This window comes from Cottoperca gobio, chromosome 1 (assembly GCF_900634415.1).
Source record: "Cottoperca gobio chromosome 1, fCotGob3.1, whole genome shotgun sequence".
Lineage (NCBI taxonomy): Eukaryota > Metazoa > Chordata > Actinopteri > Perciformes > Bovichtidae > Cottoperca > Cottoperca gobio.
In genome coordinates this window covers 10,894,421-10,919,405 of record NC_041355.1, presented here as the reverse complement: position 1 = coordinate 10,919,405, position 24,985 = coordinate 10,894,421, and the positions used below count along the sequence as shown (strand labels likewise).

At 41.2% G+C, this 24,985-nt stretch overlaps 1 protein-coding gene across 6 annotated transcripts in view; it reads left to right on the top strand.

Annotated features, from left to right (window-relative positions):
* Positions 1–14,970, top strand: part of adgrl3.1 (adhesion G protein-coupled receptor L3.1) — a 97,997-nt gene extending 83,027 nt beyond the window's left edge. The window contains exons 18-26 of one of the 6 annotated variants that reach the window (XM_029448652.1): positions 611–677; positions 1,774–1,865; positions 5,047–5,215; positions 6,629–6,757; positions 7,319–7,412; positions 9,637–9,675; positions 10,433–10,450; positions 11,082–11,384; positions 12,281–14,970. In XM_029448652.1, the coding sequence (XP_029304512.1) occupies positions 611–677; positions 1,774–1,865; positions 5,047–5,215; positions 6,629–6,757; positions 7,319–7,412; positions 9,637–9,675; positions 10,433–10,450; positions 11,082–11,384; positions 12,281–12,924 (1,555 nt within the window). In that variant the 3' untranslated portion in view covers positions 12,925–14,970. Of the gene's footprint in view, positions 1–610; positions 678–1,773; positions 1,866–5,046; positions 5,216–6,628; positions 6,809–7,318; positions 7,413–9,546; positions 9,676–10,432; positions 10,451–11,081; positions 11,385–12,280 lie in introns of all 6 variants that reach the window. The other 5 variants (XM_029448487.1, XM_029448570.1, XM_029448406.1 and 2 more) reach the window with 5 other exon arrangements.
* Positions 14,971–24,985: the final 10,015 nt, after the last annotated feature.

The following is a 24,985-nucleotide window of genomic DNA, read 5'->3' as shown; positions in this document are numbered from 1 at the left end:
AACACAGTCATGTCATATTTCTGCGACCACAGGATGTGGCCGTGTCATATATCTGTGCCCTAAGGGGGAAGTAAAAGGTGAATTAATCACAGGTGCTCATCCCTCGCTGTCTCCCCCTCTGTGTGTGATATATGTTGGAGGTGTGTGTATAGTCTGTTTCCCTCATCCTGCAACCCTTTCCTAACTGTTCTTCATCTCTTTCACTTTTTCATGCCCCCCCCCCAATTCCTTTTGTCCTCCCTCTATCGTCTTGCATTTGATAAACTGTATGTCACGCAATGTACTACATTTTTCCCCTCCTGTGTGTGTGTGTGTGTGTGTGTGTGTGTGTGTAACTATGATACATGTTCTCTCCTCTGATGGTAAATCCTTGCTACCCTACATCCATCTTGAGACTGAAACATGTTTTTAATCCCTATGCGTCTTTCTTCCTTCCTGTTCTTCTTCCCTCTCTCTCTTTCTCTCTCTCTCTCTCTCTCTCTCTCTCTCTCTCTCTCTCTCTCTCTCTCTCTCTCTCTCTCTCTCTCTCTCTCTCTCTGTGTCTCTCTCTCTCTGTCTCTCTGTGTCTCTCACTCCCTGTCTCTGTCTATCTCTATCTCTATCCCTCTAGGTGCTGGCTGCGATTGGACACTTACTTTATCTGGAGCTTTATAGGCCCCGCTACGCTCATCATTATGGTGAGATGCACACATGCATCCTCACACACACTTGTCATAGCACTACATGTACATGTACAGAGAGCCAAATGTTCGCGCAGGAAAGACGGGTTACATTAAGGTTTGCCAGAGTTCCTCAGCAGTGCAAGTGAAAGCGGAAAGAACTTTACATGTCAATTTAATAATTTCACACTCATGGATTAACTCTCAAGTGGGCACATATTCCAACAAACTGGAAATCTTCAGAAGGACATAGAGAACAAACCGCAGATTACGATAAGAACTCAACAAAGTTATGTTGCTCTTAAGCACTTATTTGATGATCCAGGAAACTCTACTTTCTCCTAGCCTAGTTACTTTATTACAACACAGCCCATCACAGACTGCCAAATAAACTCAGTTTAACCATTTTCCTAGTCCTTTCATATATAAATGTCAATGAATGATGTGTCATCAGTCAGCAAACTGGGAACAGTCCTTATACCTTGAACGAGTAAACAAAGACAGAAATGGAGTTCGATGTCTGGACAGAAACACAGACAGACAAAGCTAAAATGAAAAAGAAAAGAAAATCAGTGTTTGGTAAACAGAGAATGAAAGCAAAGGGACATGTTCCCAATTAGGTGAATGTCAGCAAGTACACTGATGCTCTGTACTCATTTTAGAAATGTCAGGCAGGCTATCACTGATCTAACTGGGCTGTAAGTGGGAGCGGTGCAGGTGGGACTGCTCTGTTATGACTCTAAGCCCATTGTAACATATACAGCCTTGGAGACCCAGCACAACAGTCCAGGCAGTCATTATTAAACCACCCTATCTATGCTGTAGCAGGACAATAGAATAGACAGCATCTGTGAGAATTGGATTTCTATTGTAACAATGATCCATGATGGATGTAATGACTGCTTTATTTTCCCTGATGCTCAAGCTGCTGTATTTTGGCCACATAAAGGGCTGTTGATTGGGAGCTGATACTGTGTCCCCAAGCCAATTACTGCTAGAGGGAAAAATTAAATATTATGCACTGTGTGTGAGTGAGTTGTTGTGGTGACATTGTGTCTTTAATTAGGCTTGGTGTGCCAGAATATTAACATGTATGTGTGTCTGTGTGTTTCAGCTGAATGTAATCTTTCTCGGCATCGCTCTTTATAAGATGTTCCATCATACGGCCATTCTCAAACCAGACTCTGGATGTCTGGACAACATCAAGTAAGTGCATGTATGCGTACAGTCCTGCCATCACACCAGCAGGGTTTTGAAAAGCAGGTGTGATTAACATAAGCATGCGTGTGCGTGTGTGTTTAGTTAAGGGGATAATTCACCATTTTGGGAAATAAGATTTGCTTTCTTGCCCAGAGTTTAATCAGAAGATGGGTAGGACTCCGCAGCTGGTTAGCTTAGCTTACTTTAGCATAAAGACTGGAAACAGCTAGCCAAACTCTTGTGAGAAGATAACAAAGTTCTCCTGCCAGCACCTCTTAACATCACTAATGAACACAATGTATCTTGTGTATTTGATCTGTACAAAAAACAAAGTGTAAAAACAACAAGCAGTGGATTTACGGGGGATTATGTGCTAGACTATCTCTTAGCCTGGAGAGAAATAGTCCTGTCCTCGACCTCCTGTAAAACCGCAAATTTGTAAGTTGGATCAGACCTAAGAGCAGACAAACACACAGACAGGGAGTTGAGGTAAAGAAAAGGTTTTATTGTCCACAAAAACACCAAGATGAGCGCGTGAATGGGAAAATGGCGAGACCGGAGCTTAGCAGGGCGAGGTCAGGTGAGGCTGCGAGCGTGACAAGCTTGTGAGTCAGAATGGGGAAGCGAGTTGGCATGCAGGGCAGAAGGAGGGTGAGATGCGATCCACTTGGTTGAAACAACAATCTGGCGATGAGTGACTGGAGAACTGGAGTAGTTATGCTGCTGATGAGCAGATGGGAAACAGCTGAGCGGGCAAGACAGGTGTGTCAAAATGATTTATTTTGTACGGATCAAACAAAACAAGATAAAAACATCGTAACAGTTTTAAATTGTGTTACCTTTAAAACACAGCCAGTTTCTGTCTTTATGCCAAGCTAAGCTAACGGGCCTGCTGGCTCCAAATTCATATTTACTTTACATACTTGAGAGTGACATCCATCTTCTCATCAGACTCTCATCAAGGATGCTACTGTATTTCCCAAATGTCAAACTATTCCTTGAAATCTAATGTTCATTAGACTTTTTTTGTATGTTAGCAGCAAGATAATACACACTTTTGTCTTACATCGTTCCAAGATGCTCCTCATTGAATTAATCATATTTGTATTCCCAGTCATGGCATTACTCGTATCACTCTTAGAGGATGTTAAAATATGACTTCATTTCCACTGAACACTGCAACTCTAAATTTACTAAGCGGACTAATCAGGATTGTGTTATTCCTCATTCCAGTACAGCTCAAGACAAAAGGCTCAGTCTAATTCAAACAATATGCCATGGCTCGGAGCTCAACGCCTTTACCGAGGCACAGCTCAGAATGTATAATGTAAATCACAAAATGGCTTATTCATTTGATTTATCATTTAAATATTACTACCAATGTATCTTTCATGCAGCAATTTTAAGTAGGACTTCAAGTGGGAAGCGTTTCAGAAATAAAGCGAAACCAGCTGATATTTCCTTCAGTGCAGTTTAGGGGAGTGTACTGATGAAAGATGAAAATCAAAGAACCATTTGGAATATGATGCTTTTGGATCTTTTTTAATGACTTTCCTTGGTCCTTTTGAGCGCACTAAAGGCTGAAAAGATTGTAATATATTTCACTTCATTAGCCATGTATTATTGTGGTTCATTTACTTGTAAAATCATCACCATGTCCTTTTTGTCTTATTATTTTTTTGTGTTTTCTTTGTTTTCTTTGTCTCTTTAACTGCAAGCCATCACAAGTTGTCTATGTTGTGGATTGGCTCCGGTAAGGCCACTCTCCAATCAGGATGCCTTTCGTCATCTGAGAGACATTTTTGATTGGTTTGCTTGTTGTTTTTATTAGTCTGTAGAACCTGCCTAGTCTTTGCATAACCCTAAATTAACCATTAACCTGCCTTGTAAAACGGATTACATGTTGATGAGTTCCTATGACGTGTAGACATAGACCTAATGTGCTATTGAAATATTCCAATGGGGAGATGTGAATGAGGGGAAACGTAGCTGAGAAAGATACCGCGACTCAAGGGAGCCCTGGAGGAAGAGGTGGAATGAAGGGATGGAAAAGTGAGGGATGAGTGTACCCTTTATTGAAGAGGGTCGTCAGACGAGCTTTATTGGAGGTTCTGTCTCGCCTGAATGGTGCCACAGAGGGCAACATCGAATCAATCACCTTAGTCTCACTCGCTTACTCTCCTCCTCTTTCTCTCTTCCTTCCTGCTAACTCTTCTAATATCTCAACCTTTTGTTTTTTTCTCTCTTCACCCTCTCCCTTTCTTCCTTTACCACCTTTCTTTGTCTCTATCCCTCGCATTAGAGGTGATCACTGTCCAGTCAGCCAATCAAATTAACAGCCATCATCGCGGCTGTGGCAGACCAGAAACTGTGACCTTTAGTGGGAAATGTCATTTATAATGGCTGTAATGTCCCTCTACTTACTTCCCAGTGGAGCCACTCACATGGCCACGCGTGCAATCACACGCACGCGCTCAGACGGGGACTTACAGTGCATAGACATGCCTCGACATGACCACATTCCTCTGACATTTGTGCCTTATGACTCACTTCTGCATAATCTTTATATGAAATATATGAGGTTCATAGCCTTGAAAACTTTTATTACATTTCATTCCATTAAAGTGTTATAGTCACAATTGGACTAACAGACTTCAGTGCCCACTTCTGCCTGTGAAAATGTCTTTTACCCTCTGCCATGCACTTTGAGTGATGGAGTTTGAATGTAACTTGGGAAAGAAATTCTGTATGCTTGACCTTCTCTATACTTGTTGCTGACGTCAGCTAGCTTATAACCTCCCCTCCCTCTCTTGAGATGTTATCGAAATGAACAAATCCACTTTCTCTTTATTCTCTCACCCTTTTTCATAAGAGTGTAATTCTTTTTGGCAAAACCTCCCACTGTTTTCTCCATCCCACTCCCACAGTGTTGGGACTCTGAATGAACCCTCTCTAACTCCTTTCTCCTGCCTCATGATCCCACATGCATTAAACTTGGCTCCATAGCTTTTCTGATCGAGGAAAAGAGACAAGCCTCTCATGTTATCCTACTTACAATGAAGCCTGTAATATATTCTTTAGATGTAATGTGGCGTAGCGAATAGTAATGTCAAGAATGTAGGACGTTGAATGACATTTTAGCTGATACAGCATTTCTTCATCTCAATTATTCCCCCTCTTCTTGTAGGTCTTGGGTGATCGGGGCCATCGCCCTGCTCTGTTTGCTGGGCCTGACCTGGGCTTTTGGCTTGATGTACATCAACGAGAGCACCGTCATCATGGCCTACCTTTTCACCATCTTCAACTCTCTGCAGGGCATGTTCATCTTCATCTTTCACTGCATACTGCAGAAGAAGGTGAGGGAGACAAACGGAGACAAATCGGTACAGAAATAGACAGACACACACATGCTAGCATTGCATCAGTAGGGACACCGAGATTATCTGCAGAGCTGTGACAGGTTTGATTGGTCATTCTGTAACCCCAACTGCTTTCTCAATTCTCTCACTTTTTCACAGTGACTATCTCACTTTCTCTCTCTGTCGTTCACTGTCTGTCTTGCCCTGTGGCGGCACGTAACAATCAGTGTTGTTTCCGTCTTTGCCCCCTAAAAAAAAGAACGTTTTTCATTATCAGGCAGGGGCATCAAGCCTGAAATAGCTTGTTTGAAACTTTGATAATATTTAGCTCTCATTTGTTTCACATTTTGGACACACACAGAGGACACATATGTCTGTTTTTGATTTCTAAGTGGCTTTGGTTTACAGATACTCTTCTCTGATGATTTCATTCAACAACCTCACTCACATTAACAAACAGCTCCCCTTGCGATCCCCCTCTCGTTTTGAAAAGATGACCTCATTTATACATGTTTTGGGTTTGGTCGGCCTGATGTGTTAGAGGCAGTTTTTTTTTTTTACATGTTTGACTTATATGTGGCTTCCAGGAAGAGCCTACACATCCTGAGATATTTTTACAGAGTCTCCCACACACTGTCAATGCCTGGGAGACCAAAAGAGGAGTAGGTTATGGAAAGAAAAATCATCAAATGCTTAATGCTCTTGTCTGGCTGCAGTCCCGCAGAGAGTTTTTAGTTTTAAGTGTACGACCAGTAAACAAGTGCAATGTGTGTGTTTGTGTGTGCAATGTACTTAAGAATGTGTTAGGCCATGGGATCAGGTGTCCTGAGAGATGTCCTCAGAACATTGCTGAGGTTTTCTTTGGCTGCGACCCAACATGGTTTCTCCCAAGATGCATGGAGCTACTCACCACGCAGCTGTTCAAACAGAGCATGTGGCAATACGCGGTTGCCGGTCCAACAAGCTTGTTAAAAAGCAATTACAGTCCTATTTGTTCTAACTTGATTGGGATCTAAATGCAGATGTTCTATTGTACAAGTGCATCATACGTCTCCCTCAGGAATATGTCCATTTCAAATGGATGTGTGGCGGTAATAACATTTGGGGTGGATGTGGGGGGAAAAGTTTATGAAGTTAATCTGTTAACGTCTAAATTATTATGGAGTTAGTGTTTTCACAAGGAATTTGAGTACAAGAAGTTAACGGGGACACTACATCAAGTTAAGCCCCTTCCAGCCTGTTTCTTTCCTGGTGTGTCATCTTAAAAATATGCTTCAATACATGCAAGTTAAGTGGAACATCAGTCAAATCCTCCTCCTTCATGTGTGCGTGTATGTATGTATGTATGTGCTTGAGTGTCTTTGTGTAACTCTCTCCACCTCTCCCCCCCCCCCCCCCCTCCCTGCCCAGGTGCGTAAAGAATACGGCAAATGTCTGCGTACTCACTGCTGCAGCGGCAAGAGCGTGGAGACCTCTATCTCCTCCTCCAGTAAGACCACCACCTCACGGACGCCGGGCCGCTACTCCACAGGCTCACAGGTGAGCTTACCTGCCTGCACACCTGGACGCTACAGCACAGCAGACTCTCAGGTGAGGCCGGAGCACGCCATGAGGGTTTGAGGTTCACTTTTAATTTTATTGTAGGCAAATTTAAACAAAAAAAAAAACACTTTTATTTTGTGAAACTTGTGACTATCTGATGAAGTAACAATACTATTAAATTGTTGAAAGTGAGATAACCCAAACCCTGACTTATATTGATGCTGACACACAGGTAAATGAGTATAAATTACATTGACGGGTGATTATTTTTCCCCACCTGTTCCTCTCTTGCTGGCCGCTGCTTTGCTTTTTCCTTTACTACCTCTCCTGCACTAATTTGCCCTCCTTTTGCACATCATACCTTCATATATTATGTTTCTTACCATATTTCTTTCCCTCTTTTGTCGTCATGTCTTCCTTCCCCTGACTCGCTCCCGTTCCCTCCTTTTATTCCTTCTCCCTATCATCATTGCTACTCCTATGTGTCTTTGTCCATACCTTCTCTACTTCCTTCCCCCTCTCTCTCTCTCTCTTTCGTCTCTGTTCTCCTGTGTATAGAGTCGTATCAGGCGGATGTGGAATGACACTGTGAGGAAACAGGAGTCTTCCTTCATCACTGGAGACATCAACAGCTCCGCCACGCTCAACAGAGGTAACCACGGGATACCTACCATTTGCATCCTTGTCACTGTCACCATATCTACTTTATTAATAGTGAGAGGCTCGGGCAACATACGCTGTCATTTAGTGAAGTGGTACGAGTCCAAACTTCTGATAATGGCACTGTGTTCTTGTAGAGAGGAAGATTAGCAGAATAGAGTGTAAATATCACTTTCTACTTTTTTCCACTGCTTCAAATGATGACTTCAAATCAAAACTGAAACATCCACCAGTGTGTGGTCCTGTTATACATTCACAGAGTGCAGAGTTGACTGTGCCACAGAGCGCTATATAACGATAGTCAACTTTTGAAGCATATGCAGGTGATAAATCCTTTAAGTTTAAGTTCTGCAAGTCTTGAGCTGAACACCAGCGGCCCCTTTATTACCGTACTGTAAGTTATGCAGAGTTGCATTAGATTAATGCTTTATTATTATTAGCCAAATGTAGTCGTGCGCCACTTCAGGCAATGTCACAGATTCTAAAAATGTACCTTGAGACAGTTAAGTAGCCTCACAAGAAGAGCAAAGTTTTGCAGTGTAAATGCAAGTTCATCTCATTATATGAAGGCTACTGTAGTTACTAAGCTTTTAAACACTTATTAGGATAGTTCATTGTATTTCCACTGTATTTTGAGGTGTTTTTCACTGTCCCTCATGAGAAAGTCACTGTACGAATGGATTCCATGAGTGTAGCTGTCTGAGGGCTAAGGTAATGAGGACATTGACACACAAATGGCGAGACATTTTGACACGCACACACACACACAGGGGAACGCACTTGCATACACTGCCATTTGTTAGTCTCTAAGTCGAGGTGTGGCCCTCGCTTCCTTTAGGCCACTAATAAGCTGTTAGCATGACAGATTGATGCTAAAGCAGACACGGTGTGTGTCAGCGGCTGAATTATCACACACTTAGCGAGGCAGGGCTTAACTCACCCCCGCCCCCTCCTTCTCTCACACTTTAAAGTATGGTGCAGAGAGCTACTTAGCCAGTAGATTGCAATGCACCGTGGCTTAAAGAATAAGGAATGGAAGGAATGCATTGGATATTCTGATGGGTAGAGATTGACAGGTTAAAATAAGAATAAGATTTTTATTTTTATTTTTTTAAACTGGTAATCTTCTCTGATGACACATTCCACATTCTTTTAAGTTTATTCTACCTCCAGCTGTATTTTGTCGGCAAAGTTCAGGCTGCTGGCCAACTTCTCGTATCCAAAATAGTAATGAAGTTTTATTAATATCAACTAAACTGTGGTATCTTAAAACACTAGAGTTAGCAGTTAGTTTTTTTACTTTTTAGCTAAACAGCTCGGAAATGTGCCGCTTAGCAACACAAACAAAGTCACCACAGAGATTTGGTGTCTCAGTGTTTTCCCTCCATACTTTGTTTGGAGACAGACGTACATACACACTAAGACTAAGGAGTAGTGGTAGAGGTAGTGTGTTGTCGGATACAGTGGGGAATAGAACATGAGGATGAATGTACAGGAACTGTTGTGGTCATTCGTCTTCTGTTATTCTGTCTTTACGTGTACATTATTCGTCTCCCACCTGAGGAAGAAAATGCACAGAGAACACTTCTTGTGTGTGGCCTCTTTGTCCATTAACTATCCTGTAGTCATGCTGCTCTGCTCAAGCGTATTGAACTGCAGGAGAGTCTTCTCCAAGCCATGCAACTCTCTCTCTCTCTCTCTCTCTCTCTCTCTCTCTCTCTCTCTCTCTCTCTCTCTCTCTCTCTCTCGACCCCCCCTCCCTCGGCCTGTATGCAGTGGCTGCAAGAATGACTTGTCAAGCTTTTTCTTGGCTTTCACCTCAAACTATTTGCTTGTTTGATTTACTTGTCCTCTTCTCTCCCTCCTTCTTCCACACACTCACTTTCCATCTCACTATCCCTTCCTCTTTTTCCTTTCTCGCTTACCTCCACTCTGCAATGTCTACATGCTCTCTCCTTTCAACCGCCCTCTCTCTCTCTCTCTCTCTCTCTCTCTCTCTCTCTCTCTCTCTCTCTCTCTCTCTCTCTCTCTCCAATCTGCCTTTTTTTCCCTCGAGTGCTTCTCTCTTTTTCTCTCTTGACTTGGCTGTTGCTCTTCCTCTCTCTTTCTCTATCTGCCTGTACCAGGAGCCATGGCTAATCATCTTATAACTAATGCTCTCCTTCGTCCCCATGGTACTAACAATCCTTATAACACTCTCCTGGGGGACTCGGCAGTCTATAACAACCCAGCCGTGGGCATGTACAACACCCAAGGTGTGCCTGATGTTCCTATTATTAACATACATTCGGAGCTTAGACTCATTTCTTTCACTACTTGCAATTTATTTTGCATGGTTATTTCACGTTAAGCGGTTTGCTTTTGTGATACACTTTTGGCTGCATATCTGATTTGGCCTTATTATGGCTCCCAAGTGATGCGATCAATCACACTGCAATAATCTTTCACAAAGGACACCCACTGGGCACTTCTCGCAGCACATGAATGCGAAGATGAAATTCTGGTGATGATTTATCAAAACAGTAAACAAGTTCACATGCTGATTTATTCTATGCTATACATGCACACCATATGTTACTTGCTGCAGATACACTGTATCTTTTATAAGCTACTTGGGAGCCATGAAGTATCTGTACTTTTTTTTTTCTATTCATTTTCTATTTTATACAGTATGTGCTTCCTTTTGAATGTGTCAGTTGGGACTTGTATTGCTTGTTTTTGTGCATGTCTGCTGTATATTTACTATGTTTTAAATGCAAGGTGTGTTTTTTATGTTTTCTCTGTGTTAAATAAGTAATGAACCATACGGTAGCAGCTAGTTAACAATAAGGCCCTGGAAAAAAAAAGAGACTTTGATATTGAGTATCAGACATGGTTCCTTTGTTAGAAATGTTCCACCATGCCTCCAATTACTGTGCAACTGTTGATTATGTAGCTGCTGAAAGTTGTTTCTCTTGATGTGAGAACTCACGTCTGTCTGTTTTCTCTCTTCTCCCTCATGCTGTCCATTAGCACCGTACCGAGACACAAGTATGAGCTAAATTAATACTTAACTTCTTCAATAACATCAACTTTCTTCTCTCTTTGCTTGCTTCTAAAGTACTCCAGTCCCAAACTTTTTTGTCCAAATCATTAGTCAGTCCATGTAATACGGTTGTCTTGTTTAGTTTGTCACAGATGTCTTTTCTAGAAGAAGAAAAAAATGTTCTTGAGAGCAAAATATCCATAGTATTAAAACAAACAAGCATTACCTTTCGCATCTCATCGAATTTAAATATTTGTAATCAAATGTGCGAATTGACATTTGAGTTATAATTGAGATGTAATAGGTTTGCACTTGAAATTACAAACAATCTAATAACTTTAAATGACACTCCAAACGTATTATAAAATAAAAACATAATTATATTGCAGTGAAATGTTTGTCTAATGGCAGTAATTGAGAAAAGAACATTCTTCTGAGGTTTCTCTTAAATGAATTATGGACGCTTGAAGCATTTTTCCATCCAAGACAATTATCATAGGTACTTTTTAATCCTCAATTCACAGCACATGCTATGATTATTAAAACCATTATTAAGATCTCCCTTCTGAGAAAACCACTTGGTATATTTAAGAACCCTTATAACTATGACTTTGTTATGTATTATTTGTTTCTCAGAGGGCATCTTGAACAACGCAAGAGACTCCAGTGTTATGGACACACTCCCTCTTAATGGTAACCATGCCAACAACTACAGCATGGCCAGCAGCGAGTACTTGAGCGACTGCGTGCAGATTCTGGACCGTAGTGGCGGCTACGGCACCCACGGGAACCACAAGGAGACGACCCTGGAGAAGAAGATCCTCAAGGAGCTGACCTCCAATTACATCCCGTCCTACCTCAACAACCATGAGCGAGCCACCACCGAGCGCAATCACAACCTGATGAACAAGCTGGTCAACAGCAACATAGCCAATGGAGGTGAGCGGTTTGATTTCAATTATTTCAGTCACGTCACACACGTTTGGTTTATCTAGACCGGGGGTCTTCAACGTTTTTCAGTCCAAGGACTGCCAAACTGATGGAGAGATGGAGCAGAGACCCCTCTACTTTAATTTATCCGTTCGGGAGAGACCTCTGACCTTGTTGATGAGGCCAACTTAACATATGTTGCAAATGAATGCCTTAAACCTGCAATAACTTATTCTTTGGCCACATGGCAGCAGCTGAAAAACACCTGTGAGCACACCACTGACCTATCATCACCTTTTAACGTTAGCGTCAGGTCGTCAGACACATTAGCATTTATTTGGAGTCGTGTTTCTGGCCACCTGGCGAATGCAAGTCCAATATTCACTCTCCTGTTACTTGATCTCCACCACCGCCTAAAGGAAATATCTAGCTCTTAAGCTTCCAAATGCTCCACTTTTTATTCAACAGTGAGTTGCTAAATGTGCCTGTCTGCCTTTCGCTGCTGGGCAGGGAGCGTACAGTGGTATTGTAACAGCTGCTGCTGAAAACAATGCTGATGAGAGTGATGAGCTGGAGTAGTGGGCTGGATAACCAAAACAATGAGATCAATTAAAGACACTGAAACCCTCTATAAAGCTGAGGGGGAGATTTTCTGTGGGTTTGTACAAGCAACCCAATTTATATACACGTTTTACATCCATATATCCACTGTTAACGTGAACATATTAATCATAGACACTTAGTCATCTTCTTTTTGACTGGTTAATCGAACATCAGTGTCTGAGATACAAAAATATATATTCACTGTGAGGTAATGAAATCATCACCATAGTGGCAATGCAATGCTCTTTGTTAAAATGACCATAAAACATGCTATAACTATTTTCCCTGCCTGGGTCTTTCAGGGAGCTTGGCGGGAGGCAGCAGCAGCAGCAGCAGCAGTGGAGTTGGTGGGTGCGTGGGCAGCAATAAAGAGGACAATGGTACCATGGTGCTGGACAACCCTGCAGCCTTCCCCCATGAGGAGAACCTGGGTTTGGAGATTATCAGAGAGGAGTCCAACGCTCCGCTCCTGCCGCCAAGGCCTCCTCCACCAGACAGCCACCCCCCACCTCCGCCACCCCCTCACAGTTTCTCCCGGCCACGGCGCATTCCCCAAGAGACCAGCGAGAGCTTCTTCCCCCTGCTGACCAACGAGCACACCGACGAGCACACGCAATCGCCCAACCACAGAGACTCACTGTACACCAGCATGCCAGTGCTGACGGACCTTCCGGATGGACAGATGAACGGTTTAACAGACGGAGAGGAAGAGAGCTCCGGGGAGCTGCAGCCCTGTAAGAGTGCCACTGCTCCGGAGCTGGATGACGTCTATTATAAGAGCATGCCAAACTTGGGCTCCAGGAATCACCTTCACGAGCTACAGAGCTACTACCACATGGGCCGTGGTGGCAGTGATGGATACATGGTGTCCGGCAACAAGGAGGAGTCCGATTCGTCGCCCGATGAGCCGCCTGTAGACCCTTCCCATCTGGTTACCAGTCTATAGAGCAAATCAAGAGACTTTTATCCCTCCCCAGCCCATTCTCACACTTACAACCTTCCAATGAAAACATTCTGTGTTGTTGATCGACAGGCTGAGCTGGCCCAACCCTGGATTGATGTACTGTATGTGACATTAACTATATAGTTCATGACAATATGTTTGAGAATTGAAATGAAAGCAGGCACTGAATGTATTGTCACAAATGGTGCAGACTGAAAGGGCGGCTCTGAGAGACCTTTTGGGAACATCAAACAGAAATGGAACTTTAACCTGGAAAGGAGAGGAAAGGGGAGGGATTCTGTAATTTCACCCTACCTGTTACTTAAAAATGGAATCTTGGATTGACCGTAGTCCGACAAGTTCCCCAATATGGACCTCTAGCAGATCATAGTATATAGTCTCCACTACCACCACAACAGCGGCATGGCCCCCAGCCCTGCTTAAAGGAGCTGCCTGTCTGTTTATCTGTATGTCTGTCTCACTCTTAAAGACATGTACTGGGATGATGTTTCCACCTCTCCAAAGGGTAGAGCAGGATATTGAACTCCGGTGTTCACAACATAAACTGGCCTTAAAGAGGCCCCGCCCCACTACCTGCCAATCAAGTGGAGGATGTATGATATATGCCCTCACTACCGATCATCCCAAAAAACTATTTTATTGGGCAACCGAACTGTAATCATATCACGCTGATGTTCTGAATTCTCTTCCTGTTCGTATCTGCTAAACTGGAGTTGTGTCTGGGCTGGTGTAACATTCCTGCAAGCTGTAGTGACTGCGGCTACTGTGTATTTCACTGAAAACAAAGAAGGAAGATCATAATACAAAGACTGAATTGAAAAAAAAAAAGAATGGGTTCTGTTTCTTCTCCTTTCTTCTGTAAAAGTTTTCCGTTATCAAAGGATTATAAAGAAATCACAAACTGTTTCTATGTATTGTACAGAATACAGATACAGATGCAAATGTTGCATATGACCAAGTCTTTTATTTTTTACATTTTTAAGTTGCAAGCCTTGTGTCTGTGGAACTCTCTCTGAAATGTCATGATGAGTTCTGGTCACGTGTAGATGACAGAAGGAACAAGGAACAATCTGTCATTTCTTTTGTAAAAACAGAGACAGTTAAGCACTCCTTAATTAATACGCATATACCCTCCACACACTTCATTCCGGTCCTTTTATAGCAACACCACTGTCACCTACATTTTCAAATCAATTGTTATTATATACTTTACCACTGTGTAGATTTAAAAGTGAAGGGGAAATGAAGTGGCTAATTTATGAAAGAGCCGGTTGCTATGGAAATGCTACCGTTTAGTCTTTGCTGGAAGTCTCATCTCATTTTGTTCTTGAATAAAGCGTTTCCTTCCTTTAGGCACAAGCCTGGGTGAATTTCTTTTTTTTTATAAAGAGATCAGATATTTGGAGCAACACAAGAGTGGTTTGTGAAGCATATCCTCTATATTGTCAAATATTATACCAATTGACATAACTCTGCTGGTTGCGATTATATAGACAAAGAATGCCGAGAATAATAAATGTTATTCTCTAAAGTAAAAAAATAAATAAAAGAATTAACACTATTTGAAAAAAGGGTGGATCCCACCATGATGACATCATATATGTGTACTGAAGATGTGAAAACTCTGCACACAGCAGCACTGTCCAATGTGGAAAGCCAATGTTTACTTATTTAGGAGAAAGAAAATCATAACTGTATGAAGTGTAGCTTGCACATGTATCCCACAAGCCCCCTCCTCCATGTCCTCAAGAGAGAATTTATTTATTTATCTGTTTATTGGTTTGAAGACAGCAAAACAAACTTGGAGGAAAGAAAGCTGACTTTAGGCAGGAGTAAAGAAAATGGCACTGGGTTTGTTTTATGGTTCTTTTTTTTAAATTATTATGATCATGATTATTATTAAAATATTATTGCTAATTATTTATTCTTTTTGTATGGGTTCCAAGTTGAATGATCTCATAACTAATATTTGTTGTAACAGTGAAAGTTGTTTGCCAACAAATAAATTACTGACATAGCTTTGCGGTCTTCCGCCTCTTGAGTGTTATCAGTTATTACATCAAAATTAAAATGCAAACACAGGGTTAAACCCAAACTGTGTTTTTCTTTCACTTCAACTATTCATTTCTAGTTATTTATGGAAATGACATACTGTTGGTATGCCAACCTTTTTTTTTTTCTTTCATTCTGGGATGAAATTCTGTAAAAGCTTTTTCAATGTCCTGGCTGTATGAATGAGGAAGTCAAAAGTTTACAGAATAATATTAAGCTATTTACTTCGGAACTGTCTGGCAAGTGCATATGCCACGGTTATTGGTCGCATTGATACTAACTCTCAATCCATTTACATATTCAATATGTATGGAGGACTGACCCCCCAAGGATCAGGTGATGAGAATAACTTCCAGACAAACCACCTGTGCAGTTGTTGCGCACAACATTAAAAGCACCTGTTCGCTTAACCTTCCCTAGTCACTTGTGGGTTAGGTTGAGAACAGGTTATGGTAATACACGTATGTTTGTGTTAGAGGGCAGTATTTACTACTTAGGTCAAATAATTCCTTTTAACATCTTTCATCTGAAACAATTCAGAAAGTCATTTACACCTTGATGCCTCAACAGTAGGATACTAGAAAAGTAAATATAATAGGTATCTCAATGCAACTTTGTTCGCCTGTACATCATGGTTGTCTAAAAAGTGTGTATGTTCTGGTATAGGTATGATATCTCTTGTCTATTTCTCCATTCACCTAAAAGTTACGGAAGTCAGTGAAGGTATAGCATACTGGTTTGGGCGCCTGGATAGTGCAGAAACAAGCATCAAATCCCCAGTCGATGTGCTCTCGGTTTGGCAAACATAAAGTAAGACTCTATAATAAGACTTCCATATTGTACCCGCATGGTGTACTGCCCTAGGGATGAGATTGCGTAGTCTGCTGTATTGTCTTCATCTCCAGCCCAGGAACAATACAGCTGTCCAAGGATGGTCCCATTCCCAGGATAGTGGAAGTATGCCTGTTGCATGCCTTTCTGCACCTTCCTGCTGAAAGAGAGGAGGTGGGCTCTGTATGGACCACACAACCTGGGTCCTCCTGGCTTGGCAAGATTTACGATTACAGATACGGAGCAAGTTGAACTTAGAGTTCAAGCCTAGACTCTGAGTGGTGTCCAGGGGAAGGTGGAGGCATTGCAGGGTCCTTGGGCACCTTCAGCTCATCTACACAAATAGATGAAAGCTTTTCTGAGACATGTTGCAGTTACCAGTAGGCACAACATCTCACTGGCTTAGCCCTTGTGATCCTGCATTCATTTTTTTCAAGGACTCTGGGTGTGGTCCTGCAGTCAGTCCTGTCAGCCCTGTGAGCTGTACATAAAATACATCAGAAATCAGACCATTTTATTTGTCTTTTTCAAACCTATCACAGTCCAGGCCTTCCCACAGGATGTTACACAACGATCAGTAGTCAGGGCACATTCTATCATGGGCATTGTGGGGTAGGTAAAGTCTTCCATGTACCTCTTTCCACTTGGTCTGTCCCTTGTACGTTTACACAGTACTACCTGCTTAATGTACTGTAGCGGTTGGCACCTACTTCAGGGAGCGAGTGTTTAGCGTTGCCCAGCAATAACCATTCTTAATGTTTCCCTGGGTGGACTGTGGTAAATCCCAAATGTGGGATGCCTGGTTACCTTTTCCAGTCATTTTTTCCTCTGGACCGCAGGACCCGAGCAGCCTCTACGCTCCTTCCATTTGTCCGTGGCGTCTTGCAAGACTGGCAAGACCTTGGTTGCATCTGACACATTTGCTTTAAGGAGCAGTACTCGTGTGTGGCAGTACTTGTGGGCCTAAGGGTGAATATGTAGTAAATAACTTGTTTGCACATTGGTTTTTCTTAGAGTACAAACAAGTTTCACTTTTTTTCTGTTTTTGAAACTAACTGGAGCCACCTAACACCCACACTCCCCCTGTCCCTCCTTCACTCTCTCTTTCTCCGACACTCTGCAAGTAGCAGGCTGATTGAACGAGCATTGGTCTATGTGGGTCATATCTCTGCTGGAGTGCTCTGATCGGTTAGTGCTGCCTGGCTGTGTTATCTTCCCGCTCTCTCTGTTTCCCTCCTTCAAGGGAAGGAATTCAGTATGTCTTACAAGGTGACATGTCTCTCACACTCACCTCACAAACCAAAGGCAGAAGACTGCAAGGAAGAGCAGGGGTATAAACTAAAGGGAATCAATCTGTTTATTGTACATGATTAATTAATGAATGTGGCATGCTGAGGGAATCTAAATTTGGAACATATAATGCAGGGACTACAAAAAGCTAAACAGAGCAAGGCGTGCACAATAACGAATCCTTCCTGGAAAGGCGCTCATAGCTTAAAATAGTTCTGAGAAAAAGTACATGTTCAGAAATGTTCTTGCAATTCTTTAGACTATACGAAGAAATAGCAATATAACAATTCTACTCAAGCAAGCCAGGCAAACCTGTCTCCTACAAAATGATGTTCCCTTCCAAATTGCATTCTCAATTATAAGGGAATCGTGTTTTGTCCTGGATTACGGTCGCAGTTTTAACCACGTGGTTAACGTTGCAAATTAAAACAAAAACGTAACAAACTTACTTGGTTATGTTTAGTAAAGAATAATGGTTGTGCTTCAAATGAGTATGTTTGTTACATCATTTAAGTAACGGACATTTATTTACAAATATTAATGTTTAAAATATTAAATCGGTCATTGAGGGATATTATTTTGGATACAATGTCCACTTACTTGTATTTTCCTGGGTTTTAAACCACACCTCACAGTCTTCATCAGCGGAGGGAGTTGACTCATATCATACAGAATTGCTCAAGTTGTTTAAAGAAGCAAAGGTTGATTGATGACTTCGCTTTAAAGCTGATCAGTGTGCTCTTTTCTCCCAGCGAGTCAGTCCCTCTTTGTGATGGATGCAACCTGCTATGCAAGTGAAATCCAGTGTTAGCGATGAATGTGAAGGACTGGCATGGTATCAAGCAGCCCCCATTGTGAAACTGATATTACATTGTGGTCTCTGTTAATGAAGGCAGCTATGACATTTAAGGCCGAGTTTGAATTTGATTAAATGCGCAAAATCAGCCCATATACAGTATGACATTTCTAAATTTCCATCCCATTTCCTTCTTCTGCACTGTTAAGCATTATAAAGCACAAGAGGCATATTTACCAGCCCTTCTGGTATCCACTTAAGGTTCTGATGGAATAGAGTGGAATGGAACACTTGACCTCACATTCTAGAATACCTGTCATTGAAATTTATTGTATTAAATTACACAATTTTAATTGTATTGTCCGGTAATTCCATTCATCACTATCTGGCCATTCCTCATTTGATTAGAAGCTCGCCGTGAGAGAAAGCTAATTAGTCTTTCTCTAAGCTATATTAGCTTCTGAATGGCTAGCCTTGCCCTGACCTCTGGAAGCACATCAAAATGCACAGGGGTCCCTGCACTGACCTATATGTCTGTGTGTATGCTAGTGTGCGTATGCATAGCCATGTCTATGTCAGCTCATCTGCTTGCGCTGCCCAGCCTGTGTGCTTCAGCATACGCACTCTTGCTCATCGTCTCCTCACCTCAATTTTCCGTGAGGGTGCTCATTGGAAGAAAAACACTAAACAGGCCACCCTGAATAATTCACTCTAATTGGCAACAAGATGAAACAAATGAGAAAAAGTAGCAAAAGTAGTAAAAGAGGGACAGAGAGTGAGCTAAAGAGTGGGAAAGATGGAGGAGAGAGTGGCCATCCATCTACTGGTTTTTATTTTTTTTGAGGTCGCATACACCCCCATGCATGTTTAATTGGCTTTCGGATGGCATGGGGTTTCTGCTGCCTCTGCTGTGAGTCAGACTCACTATGCCTTTTCTGGAGCGTGGCTTTTCACGGAGGCTCAGCAATGGAGATACTATTTTAGGAACACATTAGGAGCCCGGAAAACACTGACATTTAGACTATCGCCGGGATGGCTAGGAGAGGGAGATGGCTAGTCACTAGTGTATATGACAGATAGACTGGGTTATTGCTAGTATGTTTTTGTGGGAAGCTAGTACAGTAGGCCAGACCCCATGTCAAATTACTTTCTGAAATGGATTAATTTTCTTCTTTAAAATAGATCGAGCTGCATTAGCCAAAGAACTGATTAGATCGTCCCGAATGTGCAAATCACACATAATTCTAACTATATAATACAGCCAAGGTTGGAATAAGGAAACATTTTCAATTAATAATGTATCGTGGTCACACAGGAGGAAAGCCAGTGCAAATGTGCTTTTTCTGTTTTTCAGTTTCTTACTTTAATTAAATACAGTATATATTCTAGAGAATTATTGTAATTTGGTTTAACATTTGAGTACTTTACAAGCATTAAGAGACGTTACAATGGAGGCATATTGTGACTTTATGACCATGGTGTATTTTCAATGTTATATCCATCTGCAACAGTATTTTCAAAAGTTTCCTTTCGCAGCTCAATCATTTCTACTGGATGCTAAATGGAACCAGTGTGTCTGGATTTAATGTGCTTTTATCACCTTGCTCTTGATCTCTAACACCAGTATAATTGAATTAAATTATACATAATTAGTCTGATTTAAACACCAATAATAGGTAATTGCATGAATAACTAAATTGTATTAGGGATTGCAGCTGGTGACATAAATGTTAGATCTGGTCTAAAGTTTAATTCATTGTAACTGTCGTGATTCATTCCAGTAAGCTCTGTGTCTTGCAGTAGAAAAGGAAATATGTGTCTGTCCACCTATTCCCTATTGTGGTGCAGAGAAACAGCACAAACTAACACCTCACACTGTTACAGAGATAACCCCTTGTTTCCTAACCTTACTTTACTTTATCTTTCACTGTCTTCATTTGAAACTCTTTAAAACCTCTCTGTCTGCAGTGTTTGATCAACGGAGTACTTGTGCACGGAATTACTCCTTTAACTTTCCCGTTGACCGGTTTTGTTTGTTGCCATCGTTGTTGCTTATGTGCATTCATTTAAAATACATACTCAAAAAAACATTTGTCCAATAAGCTCTCACGTTGGAAGCAGTAAATAACAATCTAAGGCATGGACGCTCTCTATATCTTAAACAGCATATAAATATAAATACATAAGCAAGGGAATAAACAAAGAAAATAAATAATAGGGCTGTCAGAGCATTTGACATGAGTAATTAAATGTTCATAATCATTTATTTTAGGAAGTGATTTAAAATGTGATGGAGAATTAGCCCGCTTGTGATTTCTAAATGACTAGGTATTGAAATAACCAAAAGGAGCCTTCAATGTGTACCCCAGGCTCTGTTCCCGTCATGTTCAGCATGATGTATTACATTAGGTAAAGCCGCAATATGAGTCTGCACCTTGTTTTAGTGTATTTTCTAAACTAACTGCGATATAGTGCATATCTGTAATAGAGCAGACAGAAGTAGCTTCTTACTGTGACGGATACATTTGTTTGGTTTTCAGGGCAACAATAGTGGTGGGAAGAGAAAGCTAAAGAATGCAAAAAAAAAAGTAATTAAAGAAAGGTAGAAATATAGAAAGCAAAGAATGAGAAGAGTCAAAGCTATCTAGCAACAGAGAAGCGAAACTAGTACGATGTGAATGACGTGCAGCCACAGAAAAACACGAGAAAACAGGAGAGAGGAAGTGCATCCTCTACGCTTAAGCTCCACATACTGTTGCACCTCAGTCCAAACCGGTGTCTCCCAGGGGCCCTGTCTGCCTTTTACTTCTGATTGGTAATGAGGCACAGCTGCCTTATAGAGGGCCCAGCAGGCAGGGCCTTGATTGCTGCCGCTTACTTGAGCAGGCAAAATGTGGCAAAGCCGACTGGATTGCAAAGTGAGTGCGAGGACTTTTGGTAATGAAGAGATCCCAATCTCGGTTATTATGATTCAGAACGGTGTTCTCAGCTCTATGCTAAATGCGGTTTCACAAGTAGTTCTGGCTTGCTTATTATGTTTTCATTGGCAGTGAATGTGGTGGGTTTTTTTTTGTGACTGCTGTTTTTTCTGGATAATGTTTTTTTTTTTGGAGCAAATATTGAAAGGTGCACTGCAGCAAGCCTGAAAGTGGAATGAAACAGCTGTATATGCATTTTGTGTTTTTTTTGTACAAGATGATGAAAATGTGGATCGGAATTTTTCCTGACAGTTATGCTTTTTGAATGTTGTAGTACAATTAGCTCTGACTATTGCCAGGTTTCCATCCAAATGAAGCACATTTTCCATCCATTATCGTTCTACGATCGATAGGTGTTCATCAAGGTATTTGTCCAGTTGGAAACATTGCTACAATAAGTGTGTACATAAAGATGGCATAATCAAAAAAGTGTCAGCGGGACCTCAAACTGTGAAAAACAAATGCAGAACACTTGAGGGAAATATGGAATTTCTGTTTGTTTGATGTATAATGAGGAAGGCTACATTGGAGCTGTGTGGTGCAATAAGAAAACTTTTTTTTTTACATGCATCATTTATTTGTTTCCATTTGCTTTTATCACTGCATCAACTTTTCCACCTCGGCCAAGTGTAAAACTTTTTTTGTGGTTTTTCCATTCAGATATTTTTTAGATTTGAAAGTACAGATGAAGGTAAACACGAAAGTCGCAGAGAGAGGGAGAGAGGGGACAACATGCAGCAAAGGGCTGCAGGTTGGATTCAAACCCAGGCTCACTACACCTTTTTACCAGGTGAGGTATCTTTTAACCTAAAATGTAAATCACGCATAAAAAGCGGTGGATGAAAATGCACCTTATGACTACGATAACTCATCATATCCTCTTAATTTATCCATTTCTCCTAGTGAATTTGAAAATCTTCTGAGTCTTCGTGTGTATCCATAGGAGCTGACTCACTAGCAAAGCTGCCAGTCTTACTTTATTCCAACCCACTGGCATGGCAGTTATTACTTCTTACCATCATGCAGTTTGGCAGTAGTTGGAGTCCACATGGCTGAAATCACAAGAGGAAAACCGAAAACAATGATCACAAGTGATGCAGTTTGGATGAAACGAACAGGGGATGAATGTCATTGTTTTTGTTTATTTGTTTTCTGCTTGGCCCCTCCTCTTCACAGCTGTCAGATTGACTGTCCGGGGGTGGCAGTTTACCTCAGTGTATTTGGATTCTCAGGCTGTTGTTGTTGTTTGGATATGAATCATGGATTATTTTCACAGTCCCCTCAGGAGATGCTGGGCACCAGTTGCTATGGCTACAGTACATCGTGGTTCACAGAGACACCTTGTGAGATAAATTTGACCGGTGAGACTTATTTCTTTTGTCTTTCTCTGCTTTAACAGATGCTGTTCTCGTTGGCCCGTAACCTCGTTCATTCTTCAGCACAACGCAACTTTGTATAAAGTTGTGTATATGATGTAAGGATTGAAGGTTCAAGCGCAAGCTTCAGGAAGGTCACATTGTCAAGATTTTCTTTTTTACAGAAGAAAAATGCTTTTAAGTTAGATTGAAAACATCCCAGAAAATATTTGAAAAGTACGTTTAGATGGAGCATTTTGGTATGTTTATTTTTTTCCAATGTAAGGAGATATCTCTTCTCTTGTTCATCTCTTTTATATAGTATATGCAGCACCATGGCTCAGAATCTCAAACTCCAGTTGGGTTTCAGGAGCTATAGTTAGTTCACATAAATCTCTAAAGTGAATGCAAGAATACTGAACACCTACACAAAAATCCTGAAAACAAAGTGTTTGGCTTCCGATGCACTGCTGGTGAAGTATGTGGGTTGAATTTTGGGTGCAAACATTTACAGGCTCATATCTCCATACCTGCACGATTTGCATAGATCATAGATATTTGCATAGAGTCAGTGTGTGAGCCGGGTTGGTGCAGTAAACTATTGACAATAACCAATAGGTATTATGTGTGAGAAGGGGCTGTGCAAATGTTGGAGTTTACAGAAGAAATTGCAGAAGCATCATCAAACATTCAATTTGATTATATATATCTGTTAGCATGATTACCTGCTATAATGGATGTGCCTGATTGAATGACTGTTAATTAATTTCTACAGCTCAAAAAACTTTACATTACAGTCACATGAGCACACACACACACACACACACACACACACACACACACACACACACACACAATACACTTCTCACAAAAAGGGCCCCTGATTATCAAACCTTTGCATGGGTGCAGCATACAAAAATGAAGTGTTGTGTGCATTTTGATTGGCTGCTTGGTCCTTCCTGAATTGCCTCTGTAGGAACTAGATGTCCCGAGCCCTCCTTCAGCGAACAGGACAACACATTTGTCAGCTAACTGAAACGGCTCATCTAAATTTCAAATGTAATTTACGAACCATTCAAATGTATAAGCCGCAATGCACCGCACAATATTAACAATTTACCAACACGCTCTCAGCATGAATGGCGGTCACCTGGGAAGATAAGTGTGTGTGTGGGTTATTGTGTATGTCACTACATCCATATTTTGTGTGTTTTGATGAACTCCATCGCTACTTGTTTTGTTGTTTGGTCAACTCAAACCCTGACAAGGCTATGTGTTGGTAGATGTTCAACCCTCAAAGGCAGGAAAAGGGCTAAAAGGATGTCTGTTTGCTGTAGCATTCAAGGACTCTTCATTATGTATCTCCTGCCTCTTTTCAAATCGCTGATGCAAGAAGTACGCTCTCATATGACAACGAGAGAGACAGAGAAGAGTGTGTGTGTGTGTGTGTGTGTTGTGTGGAGGCATGAAGATCCTTGTGCTGTTATGTTCAAACAAAGGTTTCCACGGCAACCACATGCACCATTAGTCCCCTTATCAAAACTCAGGGATGAAGCGCCTCAATTACCCCTCATTGCACGTACACACATACGCGCACATGCAGAGTCTTAACCCTCAGATCTACAAGGGCATCTCAACCTTTGATTGAGGATCGCTTTGTACAAATGGTAGGCTACCGACGTATGTCAAGGGACAATATGAGTTATCTTTTTTTATCTCTTAGCTGTTTGACTGAAAAGAGATTGTCAAGGACGGGCTGCAGGGGTTGATTTATTGGAAAACAATGTTGTAAGAAGACAGCTTCTGTTAAACTCCAGGTCCACCTAACACTGGTTTTCTTGAAAGTTTAATTTTGAAAATGTTCACCTCCAAACATCTTGGCGGATAGATGAAAGCCGGATGAACAAAAGCTGTGAAAGACTGGATGGTGAAAGAAAAGGGAAATCGCTTTAGAAGATAATATTATTGGTGAACATTTCAAATGAAAAGCTCCGGCAACAGGCCTCAAGGTTTGCAGATTAGTTTTGTCGACTTATGCAATAAAGATTTTATCTTTATTATTTAAGGCTTACAGAGGCTTACAGTCAGGAAGTACACAGAGACTTTGAAAAAATGCACAACATTAACTGTATTTAAATGTATTTATTGTTGATAAGAAAATACCCAGTCCTTTATCGAGCATGAGCTAAGCCACTGAAATAATGAAGAATTAAAAATTCCCTTTTAATTAACTTGCTTCATCTCTATATTGACGAATACAGTAGTTATATTAAACTTTAGATTTAACAGGAATAGGTGATTGTCTGGTTTTGTCATTTACCCATTACTCGCTCCCCCTCTAGTTTTCACTCATCTTCTGTTTCTGTGGCTTAAAGTGTCAAATAAATTCTACAAAAACCCTGTCCACAAGCTAAAAATCAAATGTATAATAAATAATGCAGCTCAGATGTGTGCGTTTTGATAAATAAATAGATATATAAATATGTCAATCTATTTCACTCTGTTCTGTTGCTACCCCAAGCCAAGAAGCCTTCCTTTGGGAAAATAGACCAGAAGAATGTAAGAAAACAGTTAAACATCAAAAAGGAAGAAGAAACAGCAGGAAAAACACGAGGGTCAAAAGTTTTTACTTCAGGTCATACAAACTCAACCAGGCACACCGGAATAGAGACACACACACACGCACAACACACACATACACACACAGGCAGTCCCTCATCCATGTCTGTTGATCCAATCAT